Source organism: Bubalus kerabau, chromosome 5 (genome assembly GCF_029407905.1).
Source record: "Bubalus kerabau isolate K-KA32 ecotype Philippines breed swamp buffalo chromosome 5, PCC_UOA_SB_1v2, whole genome shotgun sequence".
In the NCBI taxonomy this organism is placed as follows: Eukaryota; Metazoa; Chordata; class Mammalia; order Artiodactyla; family Bovidae; genus Bubalus; species Bubalus kerabau.
The window spans coordinates 121,116,597-121,137,343 of NC_073628.1; the positions used below are offsets into that span (position 1 = coordinate 121,116,597).

The 20,747-nt window shown below is 42.4% G+C and overlaps 2 protein-coding genes across 12 annotated transcripts in view; one reads left to right on the forward strand and one right to left on the reverse strand.

The window, feature by feature from the left end:
• TRMT1L (tRNA methyltransferase 1 like) overlaps positions 1-943 on the reverse strand; it is a 34,423-nt gene extending 33,480 nt beyond the window's left edge. The window contains exon 1 of one of the 3 annotated variants that reach the window (XM_055582944.1): positions 434-943. In XM_055582944.1, coding sequence (XP_055438919.1) covers positions 434-686 — 253 coding nt within the window. In that variant the 5' untranslated portion in view covers positions 687-943. The remainder of the gene's footprint in view (positions 1-433) is intronic. The other 2 variants (XM_055582945.1, XM_055582943.1) reach the window with 2 other exon arrangements.
• Positions 944-1,069: 126 nt separating this feature from the next.
• SWT1 (SWT1 RNA endoribonuclease homolog) overlaps positions 1,070-20,747 on the forward strand; it is a 112,538-nt gene continuing 92,860 nt past the window's right edge. For 3 of the 9 annotated variants that reach the window (XM_055582939.1, XM_055582936.1, XM_055582942.1), the window contains exons 1-4: positions 1,382-2,115; positions 8,498-8,581; positions 10,616-10,699; positions 19,154-19,212. In XM_055582939.1, coding sequence (XP_055438914.1) covers positions 8,507-8,581; positions 10,616-10,699; positions 19,154-19,212 — 218 coding nt within the window. In that variant the 5' untranslated portion in view covers positions 1,382-2,115; positions 8,498-8,506. The other 6 variants (XM_055582934.1, XM_055582941.1, XM_055582933.1 and 3 more) reach the window with 6 other exon arrangements.

Consider the following 20,747-nt stretch of genomic DNA (forward strand, 5'->3'; position numbering starts at 1 on the left):
TAAATCTTGGCAATTAGCATCTACTACAGTAAACTCGGTTTCTCTATCATATTTTAAAGGACACAGGGAAATATGGCAGACGGGGCTGAGAGGGAAACTACCAAATGAGGTGTAACTTCTAATTTCTGTACCAGAAAAAGACCTCCTTTAACGAAGACGTCCACGATCCCATTATTTCCTTCCACCTGCAGCACCACTGGCCTCCACAGATCCTTCCTTCCCTGAGATCCCCGAGGTTTGTGGAGATGCCGTCCCCCACCCTGTACCCGTTTTTTACCGCTATACGGGTCCCTCGTTCCTCCCCCCATTTCGCTAAAACTGCCTTTTCCCCCGTAAAAACCATTCCAGTGAAGAAGGGCCTCCCCTACTCCCCAGCAAGGCGCACTTTCTTGCTTCTCCTGCGGCAGAAAGATCTGGGCCTCCCTGCACTTACTGCTTTCAGCCTCATCAGGGGCAGAGGCTAGGGACGGGGACAGGGCCGGAGCCTGGGCCAGGGCAGGGGCTGGGACTGGAGCCGAGGCCGGAGTCGGAGCCGAGGCCGGGGCCGGGGTCGAGGCCGAGACCGGAGCCGAATCCGGGGCCGGCGCTGGGACCCGAGCCGAGTCCGGGGTCGGGGTCGGGACCGGGACCTGGACCACCTCCACCTTCTCCTGGGGCAGCAGCTCCTCCTCCGCCATATTCTCCATAGTTACCGCCTCCTTGCCAGGCCCGCCCGGGGACGAGCAGGGGCTCACGGCGGAGTGAGAGAAATGGCGTGAAAGCCCAGAGGGCCGGATCCGAGAAGTGGGGAAGCAAATGGGTAGGGCGAGATGCGTGCAACAGACAAAAGATGAAGAATCAGTAACCAAATCCAGTCAGCAGAAAAATTAAAAGCCACAGGCAGCAATTCGCGGTCCCGTCCGCTTCCTTTTCCCCGAGGCGTTACGACGCCAGCCCCGCCTGCGCAGGAGCATGCTGGGGGATGGCGTCCAATGAGGTCAGAGAGTTCCGTTTCCACCGCGCGTCTCTGTTCCAGCCGTCAACCACCGAACCCAATCAAAACTACAATACCCAGCGTGCACCGCGCAGCCTGGGGGCGGAGCGGTGCGGGGTGGGGGGTGGTTCCAAGGGCTTGGAGGAAGTAAATGCAAAGGTAAACAAACGTTCCTGGAAAATCCCATGGACAGAGGAGCCTGGTAGGCTACAGTCCATGGGGTCGCAAAGAGTCGGACACGACTGAGCGACTTCACTTCACTTCAAACAAACGCTCCGGAGCGTTCGAGCGCCAGCTACCTTCTGAGCGCAGAACTACATTTCCCAGCGGGCGTCGCGCCCGGGGTCCCTTTCTCAGGGTTTGGGAGTCCCAAATCGCAACCGGCGCGGGCTCTGGTAAGTAACGAAGGGAAGCCAAGGGGTTAGTTGACGTTTCGGTGGGTACTCTCCCTGCCTCACCCCGGGACCGAAAGGGGGCAGCCGGCGGGACGGACGGAGGATTCGGGGGCCTCTCGAGCCTGGGCGGGGCGACTCTGTGGGCGGACCCGGGGTTGAGCCTGCTCTGTGAAGGGTGTGGTTCTGGCCCGGCTCTGCCTTCCGGGCAGCCTCTCGCCACGGGTTGGGTGCGGTGTGTTTCTAACCGAGTCCGCGGGATTAGGCGGTTTCTGGGCCGCTTGTCAGTCAGGTGGACTTCGAGATGGGGGTCTGCTCTTCGTTTCCCGCCTTCACCCACACTATGATCTGAACACTCTTTTCCTTTTAATTTTGTTTTAACCTACGTATTCCCAATAGCAGCGCCGTGCTGTGGCTGTAAGATTCCTGTGGATGGTGAATTGCTGGGGCCCAGGAGTGGGGAGAAGAGCCTATGCTTACATTTAGGCTTTTAATATCCAAGGCTTCTGAATGTGTGGAGCTTCAGGGCACTTGACTGATGCGATTCAGATTCCTCAAGGCGTCTGTTAAGTTTCCAGGCCTCCGTACTTCTCTTTACTCTCCGAGCCTGCTTGAGTTTAAGGCGCGCTCCTTCAAGACCACTGCGGGAGGCAAGAGGAATGAATGCCTTGTTTTCTGACTGCTCTGCCTACAACTGGTCCGAATTTTACAGGAAGCAGGAAGGGAGAGGGAGTCTTCTTTTAGTCTCAGGTATTCGCACTTCCCGTTCGGTTTTCCTAGTTAATAAAGGTGATACTTAATAGTTTTCTTCTTGGTCTGTTTATTTTCTATTTGTTTTCAGTACCCAGGGGAGAGCGAGTGTCATTTTTTTGGCATTTCGAAACTCAAAACAGGAATGTGGTCCTCCTTCCCAGAACTTAGAAAGTATATATGGAGGGGTTTCCCCCTCCTCTCCTCCCCAGTTAAACAATTTATCCCATGGAAGTTTTTGTGAATTGTGATTCTAAAGCCCTCTTAGTGGCCCCACCCACAAGTTTTAACTAGTATTCCTGGATGTATATACTGCCTCACTGGTCTTATCAGTTAATTAAAAATGAGATAATAACATTACAGTTTGCAGGCATGAGTAGTGGATATTTATGCATCATCGAGGAACCAGTGATGTTTTAATTTGTGAAAGAATGGATGATTAATTGAAAGCTTAATTTAGGATGTCAGTTTCATTAATACCAGTTGAAAACCAGAAGATGAAAAGGGCTAGATTTTTAGTCTGTGTATTCTGTGGAAATTTTAATCAGAATTCCCAAGCATGGTCCCTGCTCTTGAGCCATCCTAAAGAAGGCATCTTCAAAGTTTGAAAAATTATATTGAGTATATTACTCATCTATTGCTGCATAAGTTCTTCAGAACTTTATGGCTTAAGACAACCAAAGACACTTCTTACCCCACAGTAGATATGAGTCAGGAATTCAGAAATGGCTTTCTGGGTGTATCTGCCTTAGGGTCTCTCATCACATTGCAGTGAGATACTTGCAAGGGATGCTGCCTAGTGGATGCTTGATTAAGGCTGCAGGATCAGCTTCAAGGGTGGCCCACTCACACGCCTCTAAGTCCATTCATTTTTGGCAAAAGGTTTCAGCTCTTCCTCGGTGGGCTTTTCCTAGGGTTACTTGAATGTCTTCATGATATGGTGGCTGGCTTTTCCTAGGGTGAACAATTCAAGACAGAGAAAGGCAAAAGCCACAGTGTGTTATTTGACCTGGCCACATATTATATAAATATATCCTGTTGGTTGCACAGGTCATCTCTACTTATTGTGAGAGGAAACTTCATAAGAGACGGTGGCAGCAGAGATCAGGAGCCAACTGGGAAGCAGGCCAGCACAGGAAATCTCCACTCATTTAGTTTATATTTTAATTTCCATAAAATTGGTATGAATGGTACACTAATATAATTTGTCACAGTACATATATAGGTGTTTTTCTTTTGATAGTCTACTCTCTGCAGTATTTTTTTCCCTGATTTGTCTTATGGATAATAGATTCAAATTGGTTTTGTGTGTATGTGTGTGTGTGTGTATTCAAAGCACAACATGAAAGGGTTTAAATTGTAAAAAGTAAAAAAACCAGCCCATTGCCTTAAGCAATTTATTTCATGGAAGTTATTGTTTTTCCTTATACCTTTCTCCCCATGGAATGGGATCCTTGGAACAAGAAAGAAAAATGAAGATTATTCCTGTAATCTGGAAACTCAACTGTGAATTTAATTATTGCCATGAATTATCTTAAAAGGCAAAATTTCTGGATAATTTAGAATCTGTCATTAGAAGTATATGTTGACTGTTTTATTAATTTTTATTATTATTAGATTTCTGGTTTCAGTATTTTCTTTGTTCCATATTCTTCAAAACATTCTACAAATTTGATTTAGTGTAATTGATCATTCTTTTATAGAACTTCACTTACTGTGATCATGTTTGACCAGGAGTACTTGTAATTGCTTGGTTTCTAGTCTTTGTTATGTTCTTAGCATCAATACTTATCACTCTGTGTGTGTGTGTGTGTGTTGTGTGTGTGTGTTAGTTGTTCAGTCGTGTCTGACTCTTTGCGACCCCATGGACTGTAGCCTGCCAGACTCCTCTTTCCATGGGATTATCAGGCAAGAATACTAGAGTGAGTTGCCATTCCCTCTCCAGGGGATCCTCCTGACCTAGGGATTGAACTCTGGTCTCCTGCATCGCAGGCTCATTCTTTACCATCTCTGTGTCACATGGAAGTCCTATACATACCACTAGCAGCAATAAACTCTCCTTTGGACTTTGCTTGTGGACCCCTTTATATCTTCTTGCCCCAGCAAATCTGGTGATGTTCCCAATCTCTGGCCTCTGTATTCCAGTACAGGATGATTATATATACTGTCTTTAAAGTGTTTATGACCATTGGGGATGACTGTGTGTAGGTTTCTTTCTTTCTTTTTGTCAGTAACAGCAGTATAGACTTGATCCAGATCCAGGCTGGAAAAGGGAGACTGGGACAAGAAATGGACAGAGGAACTGCAATGAGCAAGAGTTGGAAGTGACTCAGAATGAACAATCACTATTCTGGGAAAGAAAAATTCACCTACTCATTTACTCAGAGGGCATTTATAAACACCTCCTAAATTTTCAATACAGTGTACTCTTGAAGAAGCTCAGGGTCTAGCAGAAAGACAATTGCTGAAGCCAGTATTTTTTTAGACTCTACTGTGTACTATCTGACAGAATGTGGTCCATTGGAGAAGGGAATGGCAAACCACTTCAGTATTCTTGCCTTGAGAACCCCATGAACAGTATGAAAAGGCAAAATGATAGGATACTGAAAGAGGAACTCCCCAGGTCAGTAGGTGCCCAATATGCTACTGGAGATCAGTGGAGAAATAACTCCAGAAAGAATGAAGAGATGGAGTCAAAGCAAAAACAATACCCAGCTGTGGATGTGACTGGTGATGGAAGCAAGGTCTGATGCTGTAAAGAGCAATATTGAATAGGAACCTGGAATGTCAGGTCCATGAATCAAGGCAAATTGGAAGTGGTCAAACAGGAGATGGCAAGAGTGAACGTTGACATTCTAGGAATCAGCGAACTAAAATGGACCAGAATGAGTGAATTTAACTCAGATGACCATTATATCTACTACTGCGGGCAGGAATCTCTTAGAAGAAATGGAGTAGCCATCATGGTCAACAAAAGAGTCTGAAATGCACTACTTGGATGCAATCTCAAAAACGACAGAATGATCTCTGTTTGTTTCCATGGCAAACCATTCAATATCACAGTAATCCAAGTCTATGCCCCAACCAGTAATGCTGAAGAAGCTGAAGTTGAACGGTTCTATGAAGACCTACAAGACCTTTTAGAACTAACATCCAAAAAAAGATGTCCTTTTCATTATAGGGGACTAGAATACGAAAGCAGGAAGTCAAGAAACACCTGGAATAACAGGCAAATTTGGCCTTGGAATATGGAATGAAGCAGGGCAAAGGCTAATAGAATTTTGCCAAGAGAACGCACTCGTCATAGCAAACACCCTCTTCCAACAACACAAGATAAGACTCTACACATGGACATCATCAGATGGTCAACACCGAAATCAGGTTGATTATATTCTCTGCAGTCAAAGATGGAGAAGCTCTATACAGTCAGCAAAAACAAGACCGGGAGCTGACTGTGGCTCAAATCATGAACTCCTTATTGCCGAATTCAGACTTAAATTGAAGAAAGTAGGGAAAACCACTAGACCATTCAGGTATGACCTAAATCAAATCCCTTATGATTATACAGTGGAAGTGAGAAATAGATTTAAAGGACTAGATCTGATAGAGTGCCTGATGAACTATGGACGGAGGTTCGTGACATTGTACAGGAGACCATCCCCATAGAAAAGAAATGGAAAAAAGCAAAATGGCTGTCTGGGGAGGCCTTACAAATAGCTGTGAAAAGAAGGGAAGCAAAAAGCAGAGGAGAAAAGGAAAGATATAAGCATCTGAATGCAGAGTCCCAAAGAATAGCAAGAAAAGATAAGAAAGCCTTCCTCAGTGATCAATGCAAAGAAATAGAGGAAAACAACAGAATGGGGAAGACTAGAGATCTCTTCAAGAAAATTAGAGATATCAAGGGAATATTTTATGCAAAGATGTGCTCGATAAAGGACAGAAATGGTATGGACCTAACAGAAGCAGATGATATTAAGAAGAGGTGGCAGGAATACACAGAAGAACTGTACAAAAAAAGATCTTCATGACCCAGATAATCATGATGGTGTGATCACTGACCTAGAGCCAGACATTCTGGAATGTGAAGTCAAGTGGGCCTTAGAAAGCATCACTACAAACAAAGCTAGTGAAGGTGATGGAATTCCAGTTGAGCTATTTCAAATCCTGAAAGATGATACTGTGAAAGTTCTGCACTCAATATGCCAGCAAATCTGGAAAACTCAGCAGTGGCCACAGGACTGGAAAAGGTCAGTTTTCATTCCAATCCCAAAGAAAGGCACTGCCAAAGAATGCTCAAACTACCGGACAATTGCAGTCATCTCACATGCTAGTAAAGTAATGCTCAAAATTCTCCAAGCCAGACTTCAGCAATACGTGAACTGTGAACTTCCAGATGTTCAAGCCGGTTTTAGAAAAGGCAGAGGAACCAGAGATCAAATTGCCAACATCCGCTGGATCATCGAAAGAGCAAGTGAGTTCCAGAAAAACATCTATTTCTGCTTTATTGACTATGCCAAAGAGAAGGCAATGGCACCCCACTCCAGTACTCTTGCCTGGAAAATCCCATGGATAGAGGAGCCTGGTAGAGCTGTAGTCCATGGGGTCGCTAAGAGTTGGACACGACTGAGTGACTTCCTTTCACTTTTCATTTTCATGCATTGGAGAAGGAAATGGCAGCCCACTCCAGTGTTCTTGCCTGGAGAATCCCAGGGACAGGGGAGCCTGGTGGGCTTCTGTCTATGGGGTCGCACAGAGTCGGACACGACTGAAGTGACTTAGCAATAGCAGGAAAGCCTTTGACTGCATGGATAACAATAAACTGTGGAAAATTCTGAAAGAGATGGGAATACCAGACCACTTGACCTGCCTCTTGAGAAATCTGTATGCAGGTCAGGAAGCAACAGTTAGAACTGGACATGGAACAACAGACTGGTTCCAAATAGGAAAAGGAGTATGTCAAGGCTGTATATTGTCACCCTGCTTATTTAACTTCTATGCAGAGTACATCATGAGAAACGCTGGGCTGGAAGAATCACAAGCTGGAATCAAGATTGCCGGGAGAAATATCAATAACCTCAGCTATGCAGATGACACCACCCTTATGGCAGAAAGTGAAGAGGAACTAAAGAGCCTCCTGATGAAAGTGAAAGAGGAGAGTGAAATAATTGGCTTAAAGCTCAACATTCAGAAAAGGAAGATCATGGCATCTGGTCCCATCACTTCATGGCAAATAGATGGGGAAACCGTGTCAGACTTTATTTTTTGGGGCTCCAAAATCACTGCAGATGGTGACTGCAGCCATGAAATTAAAAGACGCTTACTCCTTGGAAGGAAAGTTATGACCAACCTAGATAGCAGAGACATTACTTTGCCAACAAAGGTCCATCTAGTCAAGCCTATGGTTTTTCCAGTAGTCATGTATGGATGTGGGAGTTGGACTGTGAAGAAAGCTGAGCGCCGAAGAATTGATGCTTTTGAACTGTGGTGTTGGAGAAGACTCTTGAGAGTCCCTTGGACTGCAAGGAGATCCAACCAGTCCATTCTAAAGGAGATGAGCCCTAGGTGTTCTTTGGAAGGAATGATGCTAACGCTGAAACTCCAGTCCTATGGCCACCTCATGCGAAGAGTTGACTCATTGGAAAAGACTCTGATGCTGGGAGGGATTGGGGGCAGGAGGAAAAGGGGACGACAGAGGATGAGATGGCTGGATGGCATCACCGACTCGATGGACGTGAGTCTGAGTGAACTCCGGGAGTTGGTGATGGACAGGGAGGCCTGGCATCCTGTGATTCATGGGGTTGCGAAAAGTTGGACACGACTGAGTGACTGAACTGAACTGAACTGTGTACTATCTTGTACAAGGTGCTTTTACATCCATAGTTCCATTTAAGTTTTTAAAAAACCCTCTTGGATGAGTTATCTCTATTTTACACATAGTGGAACTAGGACTCAAAAAATGTACATGTTTTGCCCGACGTCTCACTCAGTGAGAGATGGAGGATATGTTGAGAAAATGAAGATTTAATGACTAATTGGTTTTGAAGTGTGGTTGAGGCAAAACATAATAGTCCTGCAGGCAATTGAAAATGGGAATGTAACGCTAGAGATAGAAGTTTGCCTTAAAGGCATACTTTTGAGAGTCTTTCTTAAAAGGTGACCATCCCCACACTGATGGAAGGAAACAGGTCATGAGGCAGAATATAAGTAAAGTGGAACAATGAGACAATCCTATCATGTTGAAAATGGGTAAAATACAAAAATTATTTTTATAAAGCTCCAATCTTTAAGAAACTGAAAAAAGTATGATTTCTAATGTTCTTGTTGTAGCAATGGTTAAAAAAAAAAACCCACACACATAATGTGTTTTTGATGTTTCTTTTAGCTTTGCAAAATGTCCAACAAAGAATCTTGTGAAAAAAAGGAGACGTCTCGGAGAAAAGGCACCACCCCATCATCCAATATTGAAGTAAGAATTTTGACTTATTGACCTAAAGATACCCTGTTTTGCAGTTTTATTTTTGTGTGATGAAAAAAATGCACCTTAATTTTAAAACAAGTTATGTAAATATTTTGTTCTTCTGACCGAGAAAGAGTCATTTGTTTTTCTTTTCTTTCATTATTTTATTTATTCCTCTCAACTCTATGAGGTAGGTACTATTATTATCCCAGTTGTACAAATGAAGAAACTGAGGCTTGGCAGCATCCTTTTTGGCTCTTTCTCCTCTTAAACTGTACTCTCGCAAGTGCCCAGCCTCAGTGTTCTCAATGTGGTAAATTGCAGTTACATTCTTTAAGTTGCTTGGACCAAAACCCTGGGCATCATGCTCTGCCTGCATCCCATTTATCAGCAAATTCTGTCAGCTGAGTGTGACTCCCACTCCCACTGCTATCACCATGATCCAGGCAAACAGCTTGATTTCTACCTTTGCCTTCTTGTGCTCTCACCATAAACAGGCACAGTGATCCTATTAAAATGTTAAATCATGTCACTCTTCTGCTCAATATTTTCTAGTGATTTTCCACTTCAGAGAAAAAGCTAATGTCTTTGCTGGGACAGAAAACACATTACTGTCACCATCTCATCTCCATCTCATTCTCCCTTTGCTTTCTGCACTCCTTGGCTTCCTTATTGCTGCTCCAGTAAGCCAGGCACATTCCTGCTTTGTGCTTGCTGTTACTCCCTTTAACTTTGCCTAGCTACTCACAGGGTTTGTTCCTTCATTTCATTAGGTCTCTGTTCAGGTGTCAAATTACCGGTGGGGACCCATTTTGACTACTTTGTTTAAAATTGCAACAGCCTCACCCCTACCTCCCAGCCCTTCCTGACCCCTTTCTCTGCTTTATTATTATTATTTTTTTAATAGCATCATCTGACACACTAAATATATTACTTAACTTATTTGTAAGTTAAACCTGCAGTAGGTGTAACCTGTATGACAGCAGAGACTTTATTTTTTTTTCACTACTCTGTTCTCACTGTCTAGAAAAGTGTCTTTGATACACGGTAGGTACTTGAAATATGTTTCTCCTGGGTCTGTTGAATTCAGGAGCCACTGAAAAAATAACCGGGTATATGGTTTTGCTTTGTAGAAGACTAAGTATCACTATGGCAGTACCATTTCCCAATGTCCTTATGTGAGCTGTCTGCAACTTTCTGCTATATTACCTCTATCCCAAGTGAAAGTGAAAAAGTAAAAGTGTTAGTCATTCAGTCACGTCCAACTCTTACAACTCCATGGACTGTAGCCCACCAGCCTCCTCTGTCCAGGGAATTCTCCAGGCAAGAATACTGGAGTTGGTAGCCATTCCCTTCTTCAAGGGATCTTCTCTGACTCAGGAATTGAACCCAGGTCTCCTGCATTGCAAGCAGATTCTTTAACATGTGAGCCACCAGAGAAGCCCACTTCTATCCCATCTCATTCCTAATTCAAGACCACTTAGATCTTCTGATTTCTAGTTAAGTCTCCTTTCCTCTTACCAATGTTTGTATGCCTTTAAACATTGTTCCCGGACTTCCCTGGTGGTATGGTGGATAAGAACCCAACTACCAGTGGAGGGGACACGGTTCTGATCCCTGGTCCGGGAAGATTCCACATGCCAAAGAGCAACTAAGCCTGTAAGCCACAGCTACTGAGCCCAACTTGCTCCAGAGCCTGAGAGCCAATAACTGCTGCCTGTGCACCACAACTGCTGAGCCTAGGTGTTGCAGCTACTGAAGCCCTCACACCTAGAGCTTTTTCTCTGCAACAAGAGAAGCCACTGCAATGAGAAGGCTCTCCTACCACAACTAGAGAATAGTCCCTGCTCTCTGCAACTAGAGAAAGCCTGTGCACAGCAACAAAGACCCAATACAGCTAAATAAATAAATAAACATTGTTCTCTTCTGAAACTTATTATTAATGCAGAAGGAATCTTGATTTATAACGACATTGATAAAAGAATGCTCTCTTACACTGTGCTTTATTTTGTGCTTTTCTTTTTTTCCAAATGACATTCTTAGGATAAGAGAGAGAAAAAAGCATCAGTAAGTTCTCCTTGTTCAACTTGCTCTGTAAGATCAGTGTCATCAGAGAAGAAAAAACTAGTGAGTATTTAGATACTGTAACTAACTCTAAAAATGATGTCAAAGGTTTAATGTACAATTGAAAGCTTTATGATATAAACTCCCCTACTACTTTTCCATTAATTTCTTCTTGATATTATACGTGCTTTTTGATAGCCGATAGATGGAAAAGCAGCTTTTCCCTGCTACTCACCAAAAAGCATTTATCAAATTCTTCCTTTGTGCTAATAGATCCTATCATGTGGGATTAGACAACGTGAATATAAATTTAGACAATTTTTAAGTCTTTTCCTGTATGTGGTTAAATTTGTCTTTACAATTTCATTTTGAAGTCACCAGGGCAGAGATAGTGTTTGCATTTTCAGATTCAGAAATTGAGATCCAGAAAGTTAAGTGACTTGTGAAAGGACACTAAATTGTTTGCAGCAACAAAGTGAAGTCTAGATTTTTTTCCACTGTCTGCCAAATAATATGGAACAGTGACAGCAGACTAAACACATCAACCTGGGACATGGATAGTTGCGAAGTGCTCACCACGTTCAAAGGAAGAGTTAGGAATATATGAAGATTGCTGCACAGTTGTTGTAGGTAATAAGAGAAAATAGTTGTGTGCCGGGAGCCACCACAGGAGATCCCACCCATGACAAGGTCATGTGGAAGAGCCATGACAAGCAAGGCAGATCATGGCTCGAGGGACCCCCTAAATCTGCTTCAGCATCTACCCCAAAACTAGAATCTGTCTACTGTTTATTATATTATGCCTTTCACCAACTCTTCTGACATTAACAGGGGGCTATCCCCGACCACCTTTCTCTGGAAAAAGTCAACTTAGAGCTTTAGTTAATAAGTCTCCTGGGCATGAAAGGAATATTTCTATTTTAACCCCTCTGATGGCATTCTAGCTTGCCTGACAGGTTTATCCATACTCTTGCAATTAACACACATGATTGTTCACAACTACCCAACCTTGAAAGGCACAGGAAGCCAAAACATTCTAAAAGTCCTAATGAGCATAGAGTCCTTTAAGGGATGAAAAATTATTAGAATAGATAGTACTGGTAAAGGGCTTCATTATTGGGCCAATGCTTGCTGCCAAGTTCCATATCTCTTATCCATTGTGCACCTGGGAGTGCATTAGTTAACATAGTTGGAATGTAAAGAAAACAAGTAACAGCCTTGGAATTAACCACATCAGATCTTTGAGTTAATTGGTTCTTTCTTTGTTGTAACTTACTGCACCTTTGCTCTGTGAGAATGTAACTCTGTTTAGCACTTTCTGAGGCTGACATAGATTAGAAATGTAAAGAAAAAACACTTCAAGGGAAAATAAGTTTTCTGGTTTAGCAGCCTTTATCAAAAAAGGGTCATAAAATGTCCACAGGCTTCCAAGGCTAGAAGATAATGTACACAACATTGTTTATGGGAAAGGTATGCATAAAAAACCCTGGTTTCGATAAAGACAAAACAGATGTAGTGTTTGGGCTGACTCTGTATGACTTTGCATCTTTCATTTCCCTCTATGTACAAGTCAAGGTATAAAAGTTCCTTTTGAAAATAAAGTTATGGGCCTCGCTCACTGAAGCTTGGTCTCCCCATGTCGTTCTTTTCTCTCCTTTTCTCTCTCTGTTCTTCTTTCAGGATGACTCCTTGGGGCACAGGAGCTTTATTGGCTTCTGTGTTAATCAAGGAAGATTAAGCCTCTGATCTCTCCGCTTTGCTATCCTTATCGCCTAAGCCGTCATCCTGAGGGTACCCCTGGATCCTGCTGGGGCTGGACCCCGGCAGTTGTGAAAGTTCCATGAATGCAGATTTGGGTTTTTAAGAGTTTGTTTTCACATAATGGAACTGCTGTTGCAATTCTTGCTGTATTAACCTTCTTAAAACACTGATTTCATCATATTTCTCCTCTGTTGAAAAATCTTCACTTAGTTTTTTAGTTTACCATTTGGGCTTCCCTGGTGGCTCAGCTGGTAAGAATCCACCTGCAATGCGGGAGACCTGAGTTCGATCCCTGGTTTGGGATGATCCCCTGGAGAAGGGAATACCTACCCACTCCAGTATTCTGGCTTGGAAAATTCCATGGACTGTATAGTCCATGGGGTCGCAAAGAGTCAGGACCCTTTTAAATTTGGTCATACCTTAAGTATCCAGTTTTCATTTTTCTTCTTTCTCAAAACAGCCCTTCTAGGTAGGCTAGTTTATTTTCTCTCTGCTGAATTTATACCAGTCATCTCCACCTTCTTAGAATGCCTAAGCATTTTTAATGGAGAATGCCTTTTTCTTTTACGCATTTATCTTTATTCAATATATGCTCAATCTTTAGCATATTTTTGGCCTACTTTTTTTCCTTGGTACATCCCAACTTTGGGGTTTTGATCTTTTAAACTCTTTTACAACTTACTGTTTATTGTTCTGCTTTATTTTATTGTTTATTATATATATCCTTGTACTTCTTTCTACTTTTTCCCTTTGCTTTACTCTGAGCTCTTTAGGACAGGGACTGCTTTACTCTGAGTTCTTTAGGACAGGGACTATATCCTCTTTCTCTGTTATTTTTATTGTCTGTAGCCCTCTGCCCCTAGAGAGACAGGGTGGTAGAATAGAAAGGGTAGAGAAATCTGGTTTCAGATCATGGCTCTGCGACTAACTTGCTCTGTAATGTTGAGAATATTTTGCTCTATTTGAGCCTTGGGTACTTTGTCTGTAAAATGAGATACTAATAATATCTGTCTCATGAGATTATTGCAAGGATTAAGAAAATTATTGTGTCAACCTGATACCAACCAGGGTTGTTGGCCTGCCCATAGTCAACAGAAAGTGATCAGATGTCAGATAAGAAGTTCAGGTAAGATTTCAATGGGGTGCCTGCTGCAGCCGGTAGAGGGAGAACAAGGAACAGTTTCCTTTGCTTTCTCAGTCACTGAGGTGGGAGCTGCCTTGTTTCTTTTTTAAATTTATTTTTTAAAAATTAGAGTAAAATTGCTTTACAATGTTGTATTAGTTTCTGCTGTATAACAACGTGAATCAGGTATATGTATACATATATCCCCTCCCTCTTGAGCCTCCCTCCCACCCCACCCCTAGTCCCACGCCTCTAGGTCATCATAGAGCATGGAGTTGAGTTCCCTGTAGTATATAGCAACCTCCCATTAGATATCTGTTTTACATATGGTTCAGTTCAATTCAGTTCAGTCGCTCAATCGTGTCCCACTCTTAGTTATCCCATGGACTTCAGCATACCAGGCCTCCCTGTCCATCACTAAGTCCCAGAGTTTATTCAGACTCATGTCCATTGAGTCAGTAATGCCATCCAACCATCTCGTCCTCTGTCGTCCCCTTCTCCTCCTGCCCTCAATTTTTCCCAGCATCACGGTCTTTTCATATGAGTCAGCTCTTTGCATCAGGTGGCCAAAGTATTGGAGCTTCAGCTTCAACATCAGTCCTTCCAATAAACATTCAGGACTGATTTCCTTTAGGATGGACTGATTGGATCTCCTTGCAGTCCAAGGGACTCTCAAGAGTCTTCTCCAACACCAGTTCAAAAGCATCAATTCTTTGGCGCTCAGCTTTCCTTATAGTCCAACTCTCACATCCATACATGACCACTGGAAAAACCATAGCCTTGACTAGACGGACCTTTGTTGGCAAAGTGATGTCTCTGCTTTTGAATATGCTGTCTAGGTTGGTCATAACTTTTCTTCTAAGGAGTAAGCGTCTTTTAATTTCATGGCTGCAGTCACCAACTGCAGTGATTTTGGAGCCCAGAAAAATAAAGTCAGCCACTGTTTCCACTGTTGCCCCAACTATTTGCCATGAAGTGATGGGATTGGATGCCATGATCTTCGTTTTCTGAATGTTGAGCTTTAAGCCAACTTTTTCACTCTCCTCATTCACTTTCATCAAGAGGCTCTTTAGTTCTTCACTTTCATATATATATATCAGTGTTACTTTCTAAGTGTGCCCCACCCTGTCCTTCTCCCACTATGTCCTTAAGTCCATGCTCTGCCCTCTGCATCCTTATTCCTACCCTACAGATAGGTTCATCAGTACCATTTTTCTAGATTCCATATATATGCATTGGTGTACGATATTTGTTTTTCTCTTTCTGGTTTACTTTATTATATTTGACAGACTCTAGGTTCACCCACATCACTGCATATGACTCAATCTAGTTCCTTTTTATGGCCGAGTAATATTCCATTGTGTATATATACCACATCTTCTTTCTCTATTCATCTGTTGATGGACATCTAGGTTGCTTTTATGTCCTCGCTATTGTAAATGGTGCTGTGCTGTGCTTAGTTGCTCAGTCCTGTCTGACTTTTTGTGACCTCATGGACTGTAGCCCACCAGGCTCCTCTGTCCATGGGGATTCTCCAGGCAAGAATGCTAGAGTGGGTAGCTGCCGGGGTCCAGCCCTGGCTGATCCAGGGTATTCTAAGGAGAGACGGCATAGGCGAGGGTCAGGAAACAACTGCTTAATTACACTTTAATTAAGGATACAAAGAGTAATAGAATAAGGATAGCTCAGTGAGGAAATTCAGTGGAGAAAAGCGGCTGAAATAAGGATAGCTCAGTAGGAAAATTCAGTGGAGAAAAGAGGCTGAGTAGCTTGGTTTACGCGGGAGACCAATAAAACTTCAAGACAAGAAGTTTGCACCACTTACGTAGGCCGCAGGCGTCCTTCCGTTCTCCCGAAGGAGAGGAGACACTGAGGCCTCCCCGGTCGGATCTTAGAAGCCCAGGCATAATTAGCAAGCACGGTGGGTTCCGCGCTCCAGATGGAGACTCAGCCAGAATTTGAAAGAGAGAGTGACATGGGGAGACCAAGTTTTGGTGAACAAGGCCCGCACTTTATTTTCCAAAGTAGTTTTTATACCTTAAGTTATGCATAGCGGATAATGGGGGAAGGGGTGGAGTCATGCAAGGACAGCAGTTCCTGGTTCTAATCTAAGCCAGGCTTTCAAACATATCATATGCAAAAGTTCAGGTGATTGACATCATCTTCTGGCCCAGAGGCCTGTTAACATTTTAAGAAACTTATTTTTCTCTAAAGGTGATTATTCCAAAGTCAGGCACCAGCCTCCAAAAAAGCATTGGACAAAGCTGCATTTTACATTTCTATACACCCATTATATCAATCAATACACTGCCAAGGACACAGTAGGTAAGGAGTATGGAGACTTAGCAGCAAACATTGGCCCAACAAGTGAAAAACCCTTCACCAATACAATTTCTAATCAATCTTTTAACTACTCAAAGGAATCTGTGTTTAGGCAGTTTAGAACATCTCCTGCCTCTCACAGTTGGGAGGCTCTGAACAATCACATGTGGCCGGAAAAACCTATTCAGGCAGGCTAGAGGATTTCCAAAGGAGTTTGTAGGTTAAACACTGTCACACCCAGGAATTATTAACTGGAGCTGTAAGCTAACTCTTTTTTCAGAGAGAGGTAGTGGGGGACAGCCCCCCGTAAAGTCAGAGGTGTAGGTGAAAGCACAAAGCCGAAAGTAGGCAGACTCTGGTTTTGGGGGTAGATGCTCGAGAATTTCCAGGGGGACTCCTGAGGCTCGATCCCGCCTTTGGGTATGCTGAGCCTCCTTCCTCATGACCTTTGCCATGGGCGGAGTGCCTCACGCTGGCTCCCAGCAGTGATAGAATTCTAGTTGAGCTATTCCAGATCCTGAAAGATGATGCTGTGGAAAGTGCTGCACTCACTATGCAATATGCACTCAATATGCAATATGCCGGCTCCCGGCAGGTAGCAGTTGTTTTGGGTTTACTTTTGTGGGTCATCTTCTTCTGTTTCTTGCCTAGAGAATTTCCTTTAGCACCTTTTGTAGGCTGGCTTTGTTTAGTCCCTAAGTTGAGTCCAACTCTGTGACCCCATGCACTGTAGCCTACCAGGCTCCACTGTCCATGGAATTTCCCAGGCAAGAATACTGGAGTAGGTTGCCATTTCCTTCTCCAGGGGATCTTCCTGACCCAGGGATTGAACCTGCATCTCTTGCATTGGCAGGCAGATTCTTTACCACTGAGCCAAGGACACTAACTTAAATCAGAAGGCTAAAATCCTTGAGTAAGTAAGGCTGGCTTGGTGGTGCTGATTTCTCTTAGCTTTTGCTTGTCTGTGTTTAACTTCTCCATCAAATCTGAGTGAAATCCTTGCTGGCTGTAATCTTGGTTGTAGATTTTTCTCTTTCATCACTATAACTGTTTCCTGCCACTAGGACCTGGCCTGCAGAGTTTCTGCTGAAAAATCAACTGAGAGATTGATTCCCTTATGGGAATTCCCTTGTATGTTATTTTTTGCTCTTTTTAATATTTTTTTCTTTGTATTTGATTTTTGTTAGTGTGATTAGTATGTGTCTTGGTGTGTTTCTCCTAGGGTTTATCCTGCAGAGGTCTCTCTGTACTTCCCAGACTTGGGTGGCTATCTCCTTTCCCATGTTAGGAAAATTTCTGACTATAATCTCTTTGAATATTTTCTCAGACCATTTCTTTTCCCTTCTTCTCCTAGGACCCAGTGTTTTGAATGTTAGTGTATTTAGTGTTGTTGCAGAGTTCTCTGGGTCTGTCTTTAATTTTTTTCAATCTTTTTTTTTTTTTTAATCCTGTTCCTTGGCCGTTATTTCCACATTCTGTCTTCCATTTCACTTTTTCATTCTTCTGCCTTAGTTATTCTGCTATTGATTCCTTCTAGTGTATTTTTCATTTCAGTTATTATGTTCATCTCTGTTTATTCTTTAGTTCTTCTAAGTCTTTGTTAAACATTTCTTGTATTTTCTTGATCAGTGCCCCTATTCTATTTCTGAGTTTTGGAATCATTTTTACTATCATAAATTTTTTTTCAGCTAAGTTGTCTGTTTCCTCTTCATTTGTTTGGTCTTGTAGGTTTTTATTGTGCTTGTTTCTTTGTAACTTGGGTTTTTGTCATCACATATTTTTGATGGGTGGGACTGTGCTTCTGTCTTCCTAGTTGTTTGCTCTGAGATTTGGGTTTCCCTGGTGGCTCAGAGGTAAATAATCTGCCTACAATGGAAGAGACCCAGGTTTGATCTCTGGGTTGGGAAGATCCCTGAAGAAAGGAATGGCTACCCACTCCGGTATTCTTGTCTGGAGAATCCAGTGGAGCCTGGCGGACTGCAGTCCATGGAGTCACAAAGAGTCGGACATGACTGAGCGACTTTCATTTCACTTCCAGCACTGGAGTTTGCAGGCAGTTAGGTAGAGCTACCTCTTGGTGTTGAGATGTGGACTTCCAAGAGACTTTATATTAATATAAACTCCTTGCCCCTACAAGAGATGCAAATTAATATTCCTTGGAGTCTGTGGTTCTCTATTAGAACCACCAGGTTCAGCCTTGCTACCATAGGAGCTCAGGCCCATCCTCTGGGCCATGAACTGAGATCCTACAAGCCACAAAGCCACACAGAGTAACAACAACAGCAACAAAAAGTGAAATTTTAAAAACTAACACATATATTAGAAAAAATAAAGATAGAAGTGAAACAACCACTGGAAGCTAAAACAGAACTGCAATAGGAAAAAAAAGAGAAAAGAGAACAAAAGCTGGAAAAAATCTTGGCTGTTGCGGGGCAGGGCTTAGGTGGGGGTGGGCCCTATGTTCAGGGCCCATGCTGCAGATAAAGGCCCTGGGTGGGGGTGGGGTGCAGGTTGCCTAAGCTCAGCCTGGCCTGGAGGGGCTCTGGAATGCTTCTGTCCTTAGAGTACAGAGGATCAGGCCCCTGGCTTCAGCAGGCTTCCCAGGGTTGAGTAGGTTCCAGGTACATTTCCCTGATCTTCTGACCTCCAAGGGTCTCTCCCCGTCCCCGCTGATCCCCTTGAGGTAAGTGTGCCTCTCAAGGCCTGGGAACTCCTCTCCCTGAGCTACTCCTCAGGGGCATCGGTCCCGTCCAGCCTCTGCCCCTTCCCCCTCGCTCCCCACTATATTCTACCCCATTGCTCGGAGGTTCCTCCTGTCCACCTGGGTGTCATGGTCGCCACCAGCATCTGGTAAGTGCACTATTGTGGCACCTTCCCTCTCTGCCATCTTGGCTCTAGCTTGTTATATGGGGTGAAGTTAGGGGTGTGCACAGACTTAGGGCTGGAAGGGTGAGGTGTTTTTCCCACCCTTCTGGTGGTGGGGACTGCAGGGGACATGCTTAGTACCCTGCTTTTTGCTCCTGGCTCCTCATGAGTAGCAGTTTTTCGGTCTTTTTGTGTCTTTTGTCCATAATTTGCCCCAACTGAGCATACACACAGTTATTTTTAGTCTCATATAGTTTCTTTGTATTTTGTTGCTGGAGAAGAAGTGTGTCCAGGTGCAAGTGTTGCAGCAGTTACAGTAAAGGGCCCCAGGTCCCAGGCTGTCTCTAACGTATTCACTACCATATAGGTATGGAAAAATACTGTCTCCCAATCTCTTTCCTCAGTTCACAATTTATATTTCCTAAGTAATACCTTTTTTCTTTCAGGAATCAGATCTTGCAGATATTCTGTACTGTAATATGAAAAGAAGACAAGAACTGAAAAGGTAAATTTTCCCTTTTTCTTGGTATATTTTTTAGCTTTGAATTGTGAGACTGAATATTTAGATTTGAAGAATCCTTTATTTTGTTTAGTACTGTTTTGTAGTCACATATTTATAGCTAAATCACAGATATGATTTTCTTAATATTTGTATAAATTTAAGAAAAAGTTGAGTGAAATAAAAAATCTTATCAGAATTCTATACTATGTAAATGCTACTTTCAACAAAAATGTTAATTTGCATCTCAAATAATTTGATTTTGACACACCCTTACAAGATACATAACTTCATTACATACAGTAATAGAAGAGGTTATGAGGCTGATTTAATCATTTTGGATAAATTATCTTTGCATATTACCCATGAAGAGACTATGTAGCTTATTGAATTGATATGGCTCTAAAACCATGTTAATTTAACAGATTGTGGCTACAACTAGAGAACTTGGGAAATAGTAGGAATAATTAAAGGTATTGTAATGCTGAGTTTTCATTATTTAATGACCATATGGACCATGGTATATAGATTGCTATGAAATATGCCACACAGGACTGTTGTGAAGAACAAATAGGAATTTTAAAATGCTCAGAAAACTAGAGGGTCCTATTAAAATTTTCTTTCGTTTGTTGTTTTCCTGATTTTTATTTACTACAGTTAATATCTTATATGATATGCTAATAAGTGCCAAACGGGGTCCTATTAAACTTTTGTCTTATTGCTATTTATTAACAGGTAAATAAAGATAGGCAATCTTTTTATAGAAAGAGCAAAGAAAATAAAACCAAGTGAAGACTCAGGTGAAACACCTGTGGAAACTCTGAGGTGTTTATAGTTTGCTCTTGCCATAGTTCATTCTTTGAGAAGTCACCTAGTTACGGTCTCTTTGTCCCCTGCTGGACGGTAAATTAACGAGGGGTAAGGACTATACTTGATGTGTCCTCCACTGCCTCCCAGTGTCCAGCAGAATGACAGGCACTTAAAAGGCATTCAGGGGTTTACTCATATAAATTAATAGATTGTGGCTCATCAAATTTTTTCCCCTTTCTTTCTGACTACAGAGTAATATCTAGTTTTGTTGTGCAGGAAAATATTATCGCCTCTAGCTGTTGTTGCTTCTAGCATTCTAGTATGTTTCTTTCTGCCTTGTTTACTATGCTTATTTAATGTTTCTTCCTGCCTTGTTTACTATGCTTATTTAAACTGTTGAGATGATCTTATGTATACAGATTTATGCCATGCTTGTTTTCTGCTTAATAGTATATCAGTATATTTTGTATGTCTTTGAAAATTTTACATAAACATCCTTTGAAATGACTATGATAGTTTATTGTATTCGGTAGAATGACATGTTTCTTAGTCATTTCCAAAATTTTAGCATTTACCTTGTACCTGACTTTTTGCTCTTACAGATAATCCTGAATTGAATATCTTATTATTTTTAGTCTATTTTTAGCTTTTTTCTCCTTAGGTTTCTAAAGTGGGAATTACTAAGAAGTTAAAAGATAACATTTTTAGAATTCTTAATTATATCATCAAAT